Source organism: Cervus canadensis, chromosome 25, assembly GCF_019320065.1.
Source record: "Cervus canadensis isolate Bull #8, Minnesota chromosome 25, ASM1932006v1, whole genome shotgun sequence".
NCBI classification, from domain to species: domain Eukaryota; kingdom Metazoa; phylum Chordata; class Mammalia; order Artiodactyla; family Cervidae; genus Cervus; species Cervus canadensis.
The window spans coordinates 15,263,493-15,282,265 of NC_057410.1; the positions used below are offsets into that span (position 1 = coordinate 15,263,493).

Consider the following 18,773-nt stretch of genomic DNA (forward strand, 5'->3'; position numbering starts at 1 on the left):
CTTTGTTTTCCATTCATCCATTGACAGACACTTAGGTTGTTTCCATATCTTGGTTATTGTGAATAATACTTCAGTGAACATGAGAGTGCAGATTTGTCTTCAAGATCCTTTTTCGTTTCTTTTGGATATATATCCAGAAGGGGTATTGCTGAATCTTGTGTTAGTCTACTTTTAATTTTTTGAGGAACCGCCATTCTGTTCTCCATAGTGGCTGAACCAATTTACATTTCCACCAACAGTGCACAAATGTTTCCTTTTCTCCACATTCTTGTCAGCACTTGTTATCTCTTGTCTTTTTGATAATTCCTTCTGACAGGTTTGAGAAGATGTCTTATTGTGGTTTTGCTTTGCATTTTCCTGATGATTAGTGATATTGAGTATCCCTTGCCATTTGTATATCTTTTTTGGAAAAATTTCTATTCAAGTCCTCTGCCCATATTTAAATTAGTTTTTTTTTTTTTGCTAATGAGTTATGTGAATTCTTTATATATTGTGGATATTAACCCCTTATCAGATATGTGATTTGCAAATACTTTCTCCCGTTCCCTAGGTTGTCTTTTCATTTTGTTAATGGTTTCTTCTGCTATGCAGTAGCTTTTTAGTTTAATGTAGTCTCACTTGTTTATTTTTGCTTTAGCTGCCTTTGTTTTGATGTCAAATGCAAAAAATGACCAAAATGGAGGACAAAGAGCTTACCCTTTATGTTTGCTATATTTTCTTTTAAGAGTTCTATAATTTTGAGTCATACGGTTTTTACTTTTTTTTTCCTTGGACCATGTGCAGCATGCAGAATCTTAGTTCCTCAACCAGGGAACATCATTATCTCAAAGACAGAGGGACACTGAGAGGAATCTAAATGAACAGGACTGCTCTTTTCCCCAATTTACTATACACTGTGGTCATACTCCTTTTTTGTCCTATCACATTTTCCATAACTTTTCCATTTCTCATCAGACCTAATGTAAAAATACTCAGGTTTAAACACTTCTTTGGGTCTTCATTTTCTTATGAAGTTTTCTGTGTACAGCTCATTAAATAAGTTTGTATGCTTTCCTCTTGTTAATCCCTCTTTTGTCACAGGAGCCCCAGTTGGGAGTTTAGAAGGGTAGAGGATAGAGGTATTTTTACTCTCCTTTAAAACAAGACTTTATAAGTAAGGCTCAACTAACAGACATTCAAATAATGTTATGAACTGAATGTTTGTGCCCCCCCCCGCCCCCCACCGCCCCATTCAAATTCATGTATTGAAATTCCAACTTGTAATGGTTCAGGAGGGACTTTTAGGAGCCCATTAGGTCATGAGGGTGGAACTCTCATGAATACAATTGTACCCTTATTAAAGAAATATCAACAACCTCAGATATGCAGATGATACCACTCTAATGGTAGAAAGTGAAGAGGAACTAAAGATTCTCTTGATGAGGGTGAAAGAGGAGAGTGTAAAACCTGGCTTAAACCTCAACATTCTAAAAATGGAGATCATGGCATCCAGTTCTATCACTGCATGGTGAATAGAAGGGCAGAAAGTAGATGTAGTGACAGATTTTCTTTTCTTGGGCTCTGAAATTACTGTGGACAGTGACTGCAGCCATGAAATTAAAAGACACTTGCTCCTTGGAAGGAAAGCTATGAGACGCCTAGACAGCATATTAAAAAGCAGAGGTGTCACTTTGCCGACAAAGGTATGTATATAGTCAAAGCTATGGTTTTTTCAGTAGTCATGTGCTGATGTGAGAGCTGGATGTAAAGAGTGCTGAGTGCTAGAGAACTGATACATTCAAATCAGTCAATCCTAAAGGAAATCAACCCTGAATATTCATTGGAAGGACTGATGTTGAAGCTGAAGCTCCAATACTTTGGGAAGAACCAAGTCATTGGAAAAGACACTGATACTGGGAAAGATTGAGGGCAAAAGGAGAAAAAGGCAACAGAGGATGAGATGGTTAGATAGCATCACCGACTTAATGGACATGAATCTGAGCAAGTCTGAGATAGTGAAGGACAGAGAAGCTTGGCATGCTGCAATCCGTGGGGTTGCAAAGAGATGAACACAACTTAGTGACTGAACAACAACAACAACGAAACCCGAGAGAGCTCTTTCTCCCTTTCTACCATCTGAGAGCACAGTGAGAAGATGGTTGTCTGAGAAACAGGAAGCAGGCCCTCAACAGACACCAAATTTGCCAGCACTTTGATCTTGGATATCCCGGCCTCCAGACCGGGAAATAAATTTCTGTTCATAATCCACCCAGTCTATGGCATCCAGTTACAGCAGCCTTGAAAGGACCAAGGTACTTAACTAAAAGGAAGGTCAGTGGTGCAGCTGGGCTTCAGAAACTGCTTGAATCAGAGCCTTTGAATTCAGTCAAGATTCTTTCTCACTTCAGATATTAGCTTCATTCTCTCAGACTGCCTTCATCATTGGGGCTTAAAACATTACCTTAAAAAACTAACATTGCTCATCTCTCCTAGTTTTGCCATTAGAGAAACACTGAGAGATGTTTCACTGGTCCTGAACTTTTGAAAATTCCACTGAAGGATTTTGCCTTACCCCAGGTCTTAGCACTGGAACAATTACTCCTAACCAGAGGGAACAGTTCTTAATTCTTCTTGGGTTAGATGTCTACCACTTCACCAATTATTTTTACCAAAAGGCAGGGTTTTATAAAATGGTGGAAAGTCTCCACTAGAACTGTATAGTTGATGCATGTGTAAAAAGCATTTCCCAGAAAAGAAAAGTTGTTACAAGTACTGAACAGACAAAACAGAGACTTCTTCTATAGAGACAGATTCTGCTTCTATAAATTTTAAAAATCTAGTGAGGGAAATAGAGTTAATCAAGAACAACAAAGGATGGTAAGTGTTATAATAGAGAACCTATATAATGCTATGAGAATGTGTAAGACAACATCTGATATGGTCTGGGTGTCAAGGAAGTATTAGAGGAAGAAAAAAGTAGAAGGAATTTAGTATAACCCCTTTCAAGAGGAGTATATAAGATGATAAAGTAAAAAGAATGATTCATAATATCTGAGATAGTATTGTAATGATGTCTAGCATATATAGAATACAGGTGGTTTCAGTAAATTTCTAAAATGTGCAGTTATTTAATGAACATAGTATATCAAATGATGCTTTAAAAAGATTTTATTTTTCTTATAATTTTTTATAATTATATTTTTTTTCATTCTAGAAACTGTGAGAAAACCAATGCACGTGAATATGAATAAAGACATAAAAATGCCTCTAAGAAAGCATGATATAGAACTTCCAATGTCACCTAACTGTGTACCATCTAACCTCTGCATTGATGATATAGAAAACAAGTAGGTTTTAGCTAGGTTATATTAATGTATCTATCTGATGTACATGTTACATTAATATATAATATAGCATCATATATTATTATATATTATTTAAATGGTCATTATTGTTTTACTGTTTTATTCACTGGAAGATATACAGAGGATTTATTCTTCTATAATAGCTCCAGTTTTTGTTTGTTCAGCTATTATAATATCATTAAGCTATTAAGACATTTATCAAATGACCAAATGTCCATACTAAGTTTTTTGTACATATAGTTTGACTTTATCATAAAATATCTCTCTTATAACAATGTAATTTTTAGAAAACTCAATAATATTATGATCTGGAATGAATAGAGTTACTTAGAGTTCCATATGTTTTCATGTATTTGTATATAACAGTGCGAATTTTAAATTGATATATAAAGATGGTCAATTTTATTGCCAGCTATGTTTTTAATCTTAAAATTTTATTTTTGTTAGTGTATACTATCAAACACTAGACACCAAGGAAGAACTTGAGCCAGTTCAGGTGAGATTTTTTAAATTAAATTTTATTATTTTGATAGTTGTGATATGCCAACAAATGATATAAATTTTTCAAATACTGGAAAAACATATTTATAATTATTCTTTTCAAAGTTTTTAATATAAGGAACCTACACCTTAATATTTTAACCAATTGCTTATGAGAAACATTTTGGAGTTCTGATAAGGTAGATGAGGCCTATGTGTGCGTAACATTTGCTTCTGCTTGTTACTGACAAGCTGTAAAGGATAGTTCATTTGAAGATTCCTGTTTTTGGTTCATGTGATCATTAGTAATTCATCTCTTCACACAGTGATCAGATTGTTTGATTTCATATGAAACTATTATTTTCGATAGTCTTGTTGATCCTAGGATTATTTTTCAAAGTATTGCAAATGATTATTTTTTTTAGCAAATTTTAATTTTTAAAAATTTTGTTTACTTATTTTTTAATTGAAGTATAGCTGATTTACAATGTTGTGTTTGTTTCAGGTGTACAGTATAGTGGCTTAATTATATATATATTGAAATTTTTTCCTTTATTATTGTTGTTCAGTAGCTCAGTCGTCTCCAACTCTTTGTGACCCCATGGACTGCAGCACACCAGGCTTCCTGTCCTTCACTGTCTCCCAGAGTTTGCTCAAACTCTTGTCCATTGTGTCAGTAGTGCCATCCAACCAAGCATTTTTTAATTTCATGGCTGCAGTCACTGTCTACGGTGATTTTAGAGCTCAAGAAAAGGAAGTCCGTCACTGTTTCCAGTTTTTTCCGATCTATTTGGCATGAAGTGATGGCATTAGTTTTTTGAATGTTTTTCTTTATAGGTTATTACAAAATATATATTTTAAAGTATTTGTTTATATATTTGTTTGGAAGCATCAGCTCTTACTTGCAGCACACAGGATCTTCACTGAGTCATGTGGGATCTTTTGTTGAGGCCGTGGACTCTAGTTGTGGCGTGTGTGTTCTTCATATGGGCTCTGGAGCACATGCACTCAGTAGTAGCAGCATGTAGGGTTAGTTGCTCCACAGCTTATGCGACCTTAGTTCCTGGACCAGGGATCAGATCCATATCTCCTGCATTGCAAGGTGGATTCTTAACCCCTGGACCACCAAGGAAGTTCCAGTTATTACAAAGTATTGAGTATAGTTCTCTGGGCTATCCAGTAGGTTCTTATTGGTTATTCACTTTGTATATAGTAGTGCCTGGGTGCTCAGTCACTCAGTCATGTCCGTCTGATTCTTTGTGACCCACATGGACTGTAGCCCACCAGGCTACTCTGTCCATGGAATTTTCCAGGCAAGAATCCTGGAGTGGGTTGCCATTTCCTCCTCCAGGGGATCTTTCCGACCCAGGGATCGAACCCATGTTTCCTGTGGCTCCTGCATTAGCAGCTAGATTCTTTACCACTGAGCCACTTGGGAAGCATATAGTAGTGTGTATATGTTAATCCCAACTTCCTAATTTATCCCTCCCCACTTTTGACTTTGGTAACTCTAAGTTTGTTTTCTCTGTCTGTGGGTCTGTTTCTGTTTTGTAGATAAGTTCATTTGTATCTGTTTTTTTAGATTCCATTTATAAGTGATATCCTGTGATATTTGTCTTTCTTTGTCTGGCTTACTTTTCTTAATATGGTTATCTCTAGATCTATCCATGTTGCTGCAAATGGCATTATTTTGTTCTTTTTTATAACTGAGTAAATATATATATATCACATATTCTTTATCCATTCATCTGTTTGTGGACATTTAGGTTGTTTCCATGTCTTGACTGTTGTAAATAGTGCTGTGATGAACATTGGGATGCATGTATCTTTTCAAATTATGGTTTTCTTCAGATAGATGCCCAGGAGTGGGATTTCAGGAGCATATGATAGTTCTATTTTTAGTTTTTAAGGAACCTTCATACTATACTCCAAAGTGAATCTGTAAATTGCCTTGGGTAGGGAGTCATTTTAACAACATTAATTCTTCCGGTTCAGGAACATGGTATATCTTTCCATCAGTTTGTGTCATCTTCAGATTCTTTCATCGGTGTCTTACCATTTTCAGAGTATAGATCTTTCGCCTCCTTAGACAGGTTTCTTTCTAGATATTTTCATCTTTGTGATGTGATGATAAGTGAAATTGTTTCTGTAATTTCTCTTTCTGATCTTCCATTGTGAGTGTATGGAAATGCAATAGATTTCTCTGTGTTAATTTTGTATCCTGCAACTTTACCACATTCACTGATGTGCTCTAGAAGTTTTCTGGTAGCATCTTTAGGGTTTTCTATGTATGAAAGTGAAAATCTCTCAGTCATGTCTGACTCTTTGCGACCCCATGGACTATTCAGTCCGTGGAATTCTCCTGGTGGAATGCTGGAGTGGGTAGCTGTTCCCTTCTTCAGGGGATTTTCCCAACCTAGGGGTCAAACCCAGGTCTGCCACATTGTGGGCGAATTTTTTTTACCAGCTGAGCTACCAGGGAAGCAAATATAGTGTCATGTCCTCTGCAAATGGTGACAGTTTTACCTCTTCTTTTCCAATTTGAATTTTTTTTAAATTTCTCTTTCTTTTTTGACTGCTATGGCCAGGACTTCCAAAACTGCACTAGTGAAAGTGTGGACAGCCTTGTCTTATTCCTGATCTTAGAGGAAATGGGTTGAGTATGATGTTTACTGTGGGTTTGTCATATATGGCCTGTATTATGTTGAGATATGTTCCCTCTATTCCCACTTTCTGGAGAGTTTTTATCATAAATGGGTGTTGAATTTTATCAAAAACCTTTTCTGTATTTATTGAGATGGTCATATGACTTTTATTCTTCAGTTTGTGAATGTGGTATTTTACACTGATTAATTTGTGGATATTGAAAAATCTTTGTATTGCTGGGGTAAGTACTACTTGATCATGGCATTTGTTGTTCAGTCGCTAAGTCATGTTTGACTCTGCATCCCATGAATTGCAGCATGCCACGCTTCCCTGTCCTTTAGTATCTCCCGGAGTTTGCTCAAACTCATGTCCACTGAGACTATGATGCCATCCAACAATCTCATCCCCTGTCACCCCCTTCTCCTCCCGCCCTCAATCTTCCCCAGCATCAGGGTCTTTTCAGTCAGTTCTTTGCATCAGGTGGCTGAAGTATTGAAGCTTCGGCTTCAGCATCAGTCCTTCCAATGAATAGTCAGGGTTCATTTCCTTTAGGATTGACTGGTTTGATCTTACAGTCCAAGGGACTCTCAAGAGTCTTCTCCAGGACCACAGTTCAAAAGCATCAATTCTTCAGCACTCAGCCTTCTTTATGGTCCAGCTCTCACATCCATACATGACTACTGGTATATGATCCTTTTAATGAATTGTTGGATTCAGTTTGCTAATATGCTGTTGAGGATTTTTCATCAGTGATATTGGCCTGTAATTTTCTTTTGGGGAGTACCTTTGTCTGTTTTCTGTATTAGGGTGATGGTGGCTTCATACCATGAGTTTGGAACTGTACCTTTCTCTGCAGTTTTTGAAATAGTTTCAGAAAGATAGATGTTAACTTTTCTCCCAGTGTTTGGTAAAATCCATGTGTTAAGTCATCTGGTCCTGGACTTTTGTTTGTTGAAAGTTTTAAAGTTACAGGTTCAATTTCAGTACTTAAAATTGGTCTGTCATATTTTCTATTTCTTCCTTGTTCATTCTTGAGAGATTGTACCTTTTTAAGGATTTATAAACCTGGGTCTCCTGCTTTATAGGCAAATTCTTTACTGTCTGAGTCACCAGGAAAACCCAGCAGTCTCTTGTGGTCCTTTGTATTTCGGTGGTGTTGGTTGTAACTTCTTTTTCATTGTTAATTTTATTGATTTGGGGCTTCACTGGTGGCTCAAACCGTAAAGAATCTGCCTGCAGACCCTGGTTCAATTCCTGGATCAGGAAGATCCCCTGGAGAAGGGAGTGGCTAGCCACTCCAGTATACTTGCCTGGAGAATTCTATGGGCAGAGTAGTCTGACGCTACAGTCCATGAGGTCACAGAGTCAAACACAGCTGAGTGACTAACACTTTCACTTTATTGATTTGGACCCTTTTGCTTTTTTTCTTGATGACTCTGAGTAAGGTTTATCAATTTTGTTTATCTTTTCAAATAACTAACCTTTAATTTTTTTATTTTCTGTTGTTTTTTAGTGTCTACCTCATTTATTTTCTTCTCTGAGACTTATGAATTCTACTAATTTTGGGTTTTGTTTATTCTTCTCTCTCTAATTGCTTTAGGTATAAGATTAGATGTTCATTTGAGATTTTCCTTTTTTCATGATGTAAACTTATATCACTGTAAACTTCCCTCTTAGAGCTACTTTTAGCAAATAAAATTGCATTCAATTAGAAGATGAACAGATTGTGATTAAAGTTTGAAATATTAAGATCTAAGGCTACAGTAATGTTTATCCTTTCTTTTCCTTAAATTGCTGAAGTTAACGACAGAAAGGTAAAAACAGTGATATAAAATCTCTTGAAAATCTTGTCAGCTGTGCTGTGCATTAATGAAACTGAGGCTTTCCATTTTTAGATGTCGTGTAGTAGAATGGGACTTGAGGGTGGGGAGGACCAAGAATGATAAAGTCCAGTGAAAAGGAGCTCTTCAGTATAATCTTAGCTGATAAACTCTCTGGTAGAGTCTTGTCAGTTGCTGATTGACTTGCCTTTCTTTCCTTGGAACTTTGTCTACATTTCATGACCTTTTTTGCTTCTATTTTTCACTTTTCTCATCTCTCATTTATACATTTTGGCAAATCAAATGATTGTGTCTTTCCTGTAGTTATCACAAGTCATGGGCTCATATAGAATGTTTTAACCTCATTTCAACAGAATAGAAAACTGCATTTTCACTCCACTATCTTTTTCAGCAGAAGTATCTTCCAGTGGAAATACTACAAAACAAAATTTCATTCCCAGAATAGCATCTAGTCTTCAGAAAGTTGCATATAAAAAGAGGCAGGATGAATAAGTGTCTTTGAATCGAAGGTTCTTAGCATTTTGATCCCATTATATTTTATGATATGTTCTTTTCTTATTTATAGATTTTAAAATATTAGTTGTAACTTGCTGTAGATATAGTCACAATAGGATATAAATTAGGTATAAAGTTCCTCTTAGATCGAAAACTTAATTTCCTGCACTGAAGGAGATTATGAATTCAAAAACTGAAATGTTTAAAAATCTTTGAAAAAATAATTTTTTTAGTAAAATTGATAGTGAAACTGAAAACTGTTCAGTGTGTTACATAATAGTATGATGATTATAATCACAGTAAATAAATAGTTGGTGATGTCATGGTGGCCCAGTAAATGTGTTATAGAAAGGATCCTGTGAATAGCAATATATAATCTCAGTGATGTTATAGTAGCCTATTAAGTATGAATTGTGATGACTTGATTCTTTTCATGATTTGACAGATGCCAACTGGTTATATGCATTTCAATTATAATTACACAAATATGTAAAGATGTATAATGCTAAAATGTTTAATTATTTTATGTGATAAGGTTAAGAATACTAAAAATTCAAAATTTAAAATTCTGAAATATATCTTCCATAGAAAATGCCAAGAAGTGATTTTCTATTAAATTTGCATAGATTTAAAAAATGAAATTATTAAAGATTACTGTGTGTGTGCTTGTGCTTCGTCAGTCAGTCATGTCTGACTTTTCGTGACCCCATGGACTGTAGCCCGCCAGGCTTCTCTGCCCATGGTATTTTCCAGGCAAGAATACTGGAATGGGTTGCCATTTCATCCTCTAGGGGATCTTCCTGACCAGAGATTGAACCTGTGTCTCTTGTGTCTCCTGCATTCCTGGCAGATTCTCTACCTGCTGAGCCATCAGGGATTATTGTATTAATATATAATGGTAGTGAGGAAAATGGTTATATAAATGCTGTGTCTGATTAGCAGGAATATTTATTTTGAATTCCTCCCAATTTTAGCATGCAGTGGTTTATGCCATATTTGTGTATTATTTACAAATTAGTTTATAATTATAAATTTACTAGTTATAGTTATGCTATTTTATAGCTATATATCATGATTCACTTTTATTAAAGTATGTTTTCTGTTTTTCAGAAAAGAAAAATTGAAGTACTGATATTATGTTTCAATGATATGTGTTAGCCTTATTAATTTAAGAACCCAGTAATTTTTGAAGGATGCAGTGAAAAATATTCAATTATCCTTTCGGTTTGTATTTTACAAGACTAAAACTTGCATCCTAGATCTGCTTAAAACTCATGCTTATTTTTTTAAATAATTTATAGGCTAGAGAATGAAATTCTCTGTAATCGAAATATAACCTCCTACTTATAGATTATAGATTAGTGGTTATCTACAGAAGGATAAATAATGCTATACTTAATAGAGCAGAAGACAGCAACAAGAGTCTTTTGTACTTGTCCAAGGCATATTGTCACATTGTGAAGTTTTAGTGAAGTGTTTAATAGTTTATTTGGAGGGATTTGAAGAAAAGTGAGAAGAACTGAAATGAAATTATAAGATACAAAGGAAAGTTAATTGAAAAAAAAAGTTAGAAAAAATTTGGTCTGGGACTCACTTCTCACCACCCTGGAGAAGTTAATATTTGAGCCAATACATAATATTTCTTCTCTTTTGATGTGTTTGTGTGTCACTCGCTCTGAGGAATGAATTTGTCTTTGTACCCGTGTCACTCTCTCTGAGACTGAGATGTGAGAGGTATTGTCAGACTTTATTTTCGGCTTTCCCTTACTTTACACCTTTATATTTTTTTGAAGCCTTTCAGTATCTCTTTTTGTCTCCCTCTCTTTTTTATCTATTTCTGTCATTGATTTTCTGTGGACTTACCTCTATGTTTCATGGTTTACAGATAAATAAATATATACTTCAGATGTAAATTATTACTGCTGGATAGATTAATGTTGAGCCAGTAAAATAGCTTATGATACTTTCCACATTAATAAATGGATTATTTCCATTGCTTTTCTCAATAGTCTTCCAATCCTTTCTGCATTTTGCACTCAATGATATTGATATTCAGAAATATTAAAGTAGCAGTCTAAAATTTTACTCAGTAGATGGAAAAACTGAGTTAAGTACAGCTTTTTTCTTGGGAGAGGTTATGTGATTTCTATGAGAGAAATTTAACTTTTATTTACTCAAGATCCTGGTGTTCTGGGTATTTTTTAACCAGTGAAAAAATATTTAGCTCACCGTAGTGTCAACTGTATTATTTTAATAATCACTCAAATACTGATATGCTTTCATTGTTAGAAACTATTTTATTTTCAACTAGGATGCAATTATTTCCTTTTAGATTAAAATAATACATTTTTTGAATATATGTGTATTAACTTAAATGGCATTTTATGGTAAATAATTTAAATTGTGTATCTGTACATTACCATTTTGGCAGCTCTTCCTTTCTTTTTCAGCTCAGTAATGTTAATTATTCTCATTCCTTGGTTTCTAAATTAAATGACAGTCAAGATACTTTCAATCCATCATGTGAAACAGCACAATCTGGACCATTATTTGAAAGATTAAACAGGTAAGCAAAGATGTTGAAGGTAATAAAGAACCTGTAGCATTTATTTCTTAAATTATTAATTTGCTTTTAACAGACACAACTATTTTTAGTTAGAGATGTAAACAGACCTAAATATTACTGCTAGAAAAAAAACACTATCAATAAAATATAGTATTTCATTAAATCACTTTTAAGTAATTATTGTCGAATTGACCTTTAACTGATTTATTTTTAAAAGTATTTGGGGCCAAGGTGTTTTGCACCTGTTTTATAATTTCCATGAATTACTAGTTTCCTTTATTGTGTCATATTGTATTAATTTCTTTTTCATATCTGGTAATTGATCAGTGCCCTATTTTTATTTTCTAGACGTCTGTATATAAACCCTAGTTCTTTTTTAAAAAATCCACTAAACTTGTCAAACCAGTTTGAATTATTTCTTGTTAATTGTGATGAGAAACCTTGACTCTGTAATCCTATCCAAGTCTTCATATTAGTAGATAGCACCATTATTCACTCAGTTGCTTAAGCCAAAATAAAAGTTGTCCTTGATTTCTTCCTTTTCTTCATCTCTCAATATACATTTCACCAGCAAAGTATTGTCATTTCTGCTTTCTAAGAAACCTTAATATTATTTACTTACGTGTTCGTCTCTAAGGGTTCCATCCCACCCTAAGCAAACACTGCTTCTTGCCTGGAGAATTGTAAAAGCCACAAAACACTTCTTTTTTCTCTTTGTTCTGAGATTTTTTTTAAACAACTTTATTAATGTATAATCAACATATAACAAACTGAACTTACCTAAAATGTGCACTTTGGTAAGTTTTGGCATATTTTAAAAATAATGAACTTATTCATCGTCTCCTGTAGTTTCTTGGGCACCTTTGTAAATCCATTCTTCTGGTCATTTCACATTGCTTACTCCCATCCCAAGGCAACTGTTGATCTGATTTCTGTTACTATTGATTAGTCTGTAAGTGGCATTATACAGTATGTTTTCCGATTTTTGGTTTATCTTTTTTCACTCAGCATAATTACTTTGAGATTCATCTTTGTTGTTTATTGTGTGTATCAGTAAGTCTATTTCTTTTTATTTCTGAGTAGTTTTCCATTGTATTAATATAGCAAAATTTATTCATCTGTTGATGGACAGTTGGGTTTTTTCTCCCAGTTTTGGCTATTCCAAAATAAAGCTACTATGAACATTGCTGTTGAAATCTTGTTTGAACATATGCTTTCATTTCTGTTGGGTAAGTATCTACAGGGCTTCCCTCATAGCTCAGTCAGTAAAGAATCTTCCTGCAATGCAGGAGATCCGGGTTTGATTCTTGGGTTGGGAAGATTCCGTGGAGAAGGAAATGACAACCAACTCCATATTCTTGCCTGGAGAATCCCATGGACCAAAGAGCCTGGCAGGCTACAGTCCATGGGGTCGCCCAAGAGTTAGACACAACTTAGCGACTAAACCACCACCAAATACCTACATATGGAATTGCTGGTATATGTTTAACATTTTAAGAAACTGGCAGACATGTTTCCCAAGTGATTTGTGTCATTTCTACATTCCTATCAGCAAAGAAGGAGAGTTCCATTTGCGGTACATCCTTGACAACACTTGGTATGGTTAGTCTTTTAAAATTTATGCTACTTTAGTCAACATGTAATGGTATCATATTGGGGTTTTAATGATGTTGGCATCTTTTCATGTGCTTACTAATCATTTATGTATGTTTGGTGAAATGCTTAGCCTTTTTATTTTCTTAATGGTGTCTTCTTGACATTAACCTTTTTTTTTAACAGGTTTTAATTTTTATAAAATGCAATTGATTAATTTTTATTTATGAATCATGCATATGGTGTCAAAGCTAACAAGTCTTTGCCTGAGGCAAGGTTATGAAGATTTTCTCTTATGTTTACTTCTGTCTTGTAGTTTTCAATATGACATTTTCCACTTTGAGTTAATTTTTTATGTATGGTGTGAGGATCATAAGGATATGGTGTGATGAAATAAGGAACTATTTTCATCATTTGCATTTATGGAAAGAAAAGAATATCTTTACCCCATTGAGTGCTTTGAGATGTTTGTTGAAAATTAATTGACAAAAGTATAAATTATTTTCCCCTGTAATCTCATTTCTGTTCTATTGAAAAATCGTGTCTGTTTTTATGTTTGTCACACTGTTTCAACTACTAAAGCTTTACTGTAAGTTTTGAAATTGGGAATTGTATTAGTCCTCCAATTTATTCTTCCTTTTCAAAAATGTTTTAGCTTGCCTTAATCCTTTGCATTTTCATATGAACTTTAGGAACAGCCTGTCCATTTCTGGGGAAAAGGAAGTTTAATTTGATTTTTATAGGGATTGTTTTGAATCTGTAGACCAATTTTGGTAAAATTTTAACATTTTAACAATAGTGGCTCTTCTAATCCATGAACATGAAATGTTTCTCTTAGTCAATTTTTGTCATATGTATGTCATAAGAGCTTTATTCTTAATAGTCCCAAACTTGAACTAACCCAGATGTCCATTAAGAATATTATATAATATTCATATAATGGAATAGTACACAGAAATGAAAAAAGTGAGCTGCTAATATATGTCATAACAAGCAAGAATATGCATAAATCTCAATACAAAAAGATAATCATTGTATAATTTAATTTACATGACTTTTCAGACAACAAGAAGAATAGTGGTTACTTTTTGGAGGTGTGAACTTAGAGGGCATGAGAGAACTTTCCAGTGTACTTGAAGTGAGCTTTTCTTTCTCTTCAGCTTTATTGACCTATAATCTGATGAATAAAAATTGTATGTATTTAAGTTGTCTGCTCTGATGATTTAATAGGCATACACATATTCAAATGATTACCATAATCAAGCTAATTGACACATCAATCACCTCACATAGTTACCATTATTATATGTATGGTGAGACCATTTAAGATCTATTCTGTTAACAAATTTCAAGAGTAAATGTAGCATTAAGAACTATAGTCACCGTGTTGTACATTAGATCCCTAGAGCTTATTCATCTTGTGAGTGGAAACTTGTACACTTGGACCAATATCTCTCCATTTCCCCCACTTCCTCAGTCCCTAGCAACCATGATACTACCCTCTGCATGTTTTAATTTGGGATTCTACATTTAAGTGAGATCTTACAGTATTTTTCTGTGTCTGGGTTTTTCACTTGGCGTAATATCCTCCCTGTTCATTCATGTTGTCATAAATAGAAGAATTTTTATTTTTAGGGATGAATAATATTCCATCTTATTTAACATCCTTTCATTTTTTCTCAGTAATTACAATAGCGTTCTATGTAATGAAATTAATTACAGTAGCTTTCAATAAGCCTCATGTTTACATTGTTAAATAAGTATTTTATTTTTATGCTGTTATGAATGGAATTATTTTCATTTTTTAAAACTTTTGAGGTATAGTTGATTTACAGTTGTTAATTTCTGCTGTATAGCAAAATGACACAGTTAAACATACATATTTCTTTTCATCTTCTTTTCCACTATGGTTTATCACAGGTTATTGAATATAGTTTCCAGTGCTATACAGTAGGACCTTGTTGTTTATCCACCCTATATATAATAGCTTGCATCTACTAATCCCAAACTCCTAATCCTCCTCTCCCCCAAGCCCCACTTGGCAACCACAAGTCTGTTCTCTGTGTCCACGAGTCTGTTTCACAGGTAGGTATGTTTGTGTCATATTTTAGATTCTACATATAAATGATATCATATGGTATTTGTCTTCCTCTTTCTGACTGTGCTTAGTGTGATAACCTCTAGGTCCATCCATGTTGCTGCAGATGGCATTATTTCATTCTTTTTTATGGCTGAGTAATATTCCATCATATGTATTTAATATATATCTTTTTATCCATTCCTCTGTCAGTGGACATTTAGGTTATGTCCATGTCTTGGCTATGGTAAATAGTACTGCTACAAATATAGAGGTGCATGTTTTATTTGGGTTTGAATTATAGTTTTATCTGGGTATATGCCCAGAAATGAGATTGCTGGATTATATGGTAGTTCTATTTTTAGCTTTTTAAGGAGCCTGTCCATACTGTTTTCCACAGTGCTGTACCAAATTACATTCCTGCCAGTAGCAAAGGAGGGTTCTTTTTACTCCACACCCTCTCCAGCATTTGTTTGTAGATGTTTTAATGGTGGCCATTCTGACTGCTGTGAGGTCAGAAGTTTTGATTTGCATTTCTCTAATAGTTAAGAGAATCTTTTCATGCACCTATTGGCCATACATATGTCTTCTTTGGAGAATTGTCTATTTAGGTCTTCTGCCCATTTTTCAATTCGGTTATTTATTTCTTTGTTACTGAATTGTAAGAGCTGTTTTTCTATTTGGGAAGTTAATCCCTTGTCAGTTGTATCATTTGCAAATATTTCCTCCCAGTCTATAGGTTGTTTTTTTGTTTTGCTTATGGTTTCTTTTGCTGTGCAAAAGCTTGCAAGTTTGATTAGATCCCATTTGTTTATCTTTGCTTTTATTTCTGTTGCCTTGGGAGACTGACCTAAGAAAATACTGGGTTCAATTTATGTCAAAGAATGTTTTGCCTGTGTTATCTACTAGGCATTTTATAGTGTCTTGTCTTGTATTTAAGTCTTTAGGCCCTTTTGAGCTTATTTTTGTGTAAATTGGAAGGGTGTGCTCTTAACTTCATTGATTTCTGTGTAGCTGTCTAACTCTCCCAGTACTACTTGCTGAAGAAACTACCCTTTCCCCATTGTGTATTCTTGCCTCCTTTGTCAAAGATTAACTGTCTGTAGTTTCATGGGTTTATTTCTGGGCTGTCTACTCTGGTGTATTGATCCACATGTCTGTTTTTGTGCCAATCACATGCTGCTTTGATTACTACAGCTGTGTATTATTATCTGAAGTCTAGAAGAGTTGTGACTCCTGCTCTGTTCTTTTCCTCAGGATTACTTTGGCAATTCTAGGTCTTCTATAGTTCCATGTAAGTTTTAGGATTATTCATTCTAGTTCTGTGAAAAAACATCATGGGTAATTTAATAGGGATCACATTAAATCTGTAGATTGTTTTGGATAGTATGGCCATTGTAACAGGATGGATTCTTCCAACCCAAGAACATGGGCTATCTTTCCATTTCTTTGAATTGTCTTCAATTTCTACTGTTAGTCTTCTGTAGTTTTCAGATATGTGTTTCACCTCCTTAGTGAGGTTTATTCCCAAGCATTTTTTGATGCAGTTTTGAAAGATACTAATTTTTTTCATGTTCCCTTTCTCCTATTTTATTGTTAATGTAAAGAAATGGAACCAATTTCTGTATGTTAATCTTGTATCCTGCTACTTTGCTGAATTTATTAGTTATAATAATTTTTGTATGGAGTCTTTAGTGATTTCTATATATATCATGTCATCTTACCATCAAGTGGTAAATTGACAATTTTGCTACTTCCCTATCAGTTCAAATACCTTTTCTTTCTTTTTCTTTTCTGATTGCTGTTTCTGGGGCTCCCAATACAATGTTGAAGTGAAGTGATGAGAGTGGGTATCCTTGTTTGGTTCCAGATTTTAGCAGAAAGGATTTTAGCCTTTTACCATTGAGTATTAACATAGATATGAGTCTGACATAAATAGTTTGTATTATGTTGAAATATATTCCCTCTCTACCCTTTCATAACGGTTTCTGTCATGAATTGATATTGAATTTTATCAAATTTTTTTTCTGTATCATGTGATTTTATCTTTTCTTTTGTTGATGTATCATATTGATTTGTGTATGTTGAACTATTCTTGTAACTGTGGGATGACTCCAACTTGATATTGGTGTATGATCTTTTTTATGTGTTGTTGGATTTGATTTCCTAATGTTTTGTTGAGAATTTCTACATCTATGTTCATCAAAGATACTGGCCTGTAGTTTTCTTCTTACTAAAAAAACAGTGGGTCAGTAATGAAATCAAAGAAGAAATTTAGAAAATACCTTGAGGTTGGCTTCTCTGGTGGCTCAGTATTAAATAATCTGCTTGTCAATGCAGGAGGCACAGGTTTGATCCCTTGTCCAGGAAGATCCCACATGCCATGGAGTAGCTAAGCCCATGTGCCACAACTACTGAGCCTGTGCTCTAGAGGCCAGGAACTGCAACTGTTGAGCCTGTGTGCTTCAATATGGGCTCAGTACTGAAGCCTGCATGCCCTAGAGCCTGTGCTCCACAACAAGAGAAACCACCCTAGTGAGAAGCCCATGCACTGCAATGAAGAGTAGCTCTGGCTCGCCACGACTAGGGAAAAGCCTGCACAGCAATGAAGACCCAGCACAGCCAAACATAAATTAATTAATTAATTAAAAAATACCTTGAGGCAAATGATAATGAAAACACAACCTTACAAAATTTATGGGATACAGCAAAAGGTGTTCTTAGAGGGAAGTTCATAGCAATACGGGCCTTCTTTAAGAAACAAGAAAAATCTTAAACAACACAGCCCACCACCTAAAAAGAATTAGACAAAGAACAAACAAAACCTAAAGTCAGCCAAAGGAAGCAGATAATAAAGATCAGAGGAAATAAAATAGAGATTAAAAACAGTAGAAAAACTCAATATAACTGAGTTACTTTGTTGAGAAGGTAAACAAAATTAACAAACCTTTGGCCAGGCTCATAAGGAAGAAAAGAAAGAAGAACCCCAAAAAAGGAAAGTAAGAAATGAAAGAGGAGAAATCATAATTGATACTGCAGAAATAAAAAAAAAAGTCAAGAAATTACTGTGAATAATTATTTGTGAACAAAGTTGATAATCTAAAAGAAATGGACAATTTTCTAGAAGCATACAGCTTGCCAAAACTGAGTAAAAAAAAAAATAGATAAATTTAACTGGTCAATTGCTAGAAATAAAATGGAATCTGTAATAATAATAATAAATGCCCCTACAAACATAAGTCCAGGATCAGATGGCTCCACAGGTGAATTCTACCAAACATACAAAGAAAAAAATTATACCAATTTTCTAACTCTTCAAAAAAATTGAAGAAAAAGGAATACTCCCAAAGACATTTTATGAAGCCACCCATCAGTCTGATACCAAAACCAGACAAAGATACCACCAAGAAAGAAAATTACAGGCCAACATCCTTGCAATTATTTTATTTTCTTAGAATTGTTTTGTTTTATTGAAAAGGATCCTGATTGAGACATGTTTATGAAAAAAATAAAATCTGAGCTGTTTCTTCACAAATCTTAAAAGAGACTGGAAAAGGTCAGTTTTCATTCCAACCCCAAAGAAAGGCAATGCCAAAGAATGTTCAAACTACCACACAGTTGCACTCATCACAGTAATTGCACATTACACACTATCAAAGTAATGCTCAAAATACCCCAAGCCAGGCTTCAACAGTATGTGAACCGGGAACTTACAGATGTTCAAGCTGGAT

General features: G+C 34.4%; 1 protein-coding gene across 1 annotated transcript in view; it reads left to right on the forward strand.

Annotated features, from left to right (window-relative positions):
* C25H12orf40 (chromosome 25 C12orf40 homolog) overlaps positions 1–18,773 on the forward strand; it is an 81,939-nt gene that overhangs the window by 24,436 nt on the left and 38,730 nt on the right. Inside the window, exons 5-7 of the mRNA XM_043447091.1 lie at positions 3,194–3,326; positions 3,792–3,840; positions 11,257–11,372. Of these exons, the coding sequence (XP_043303026.1) occupies positions 3,194–3,326; positions 3,792–3,840; positions 11,257–11,372 (298 nt within the window). The remainder of the gene's footprint in view (positions 1–3,193; positions 3,327–3,791; positions 3,841–11,256; positions 11,373–18,773) is intronic.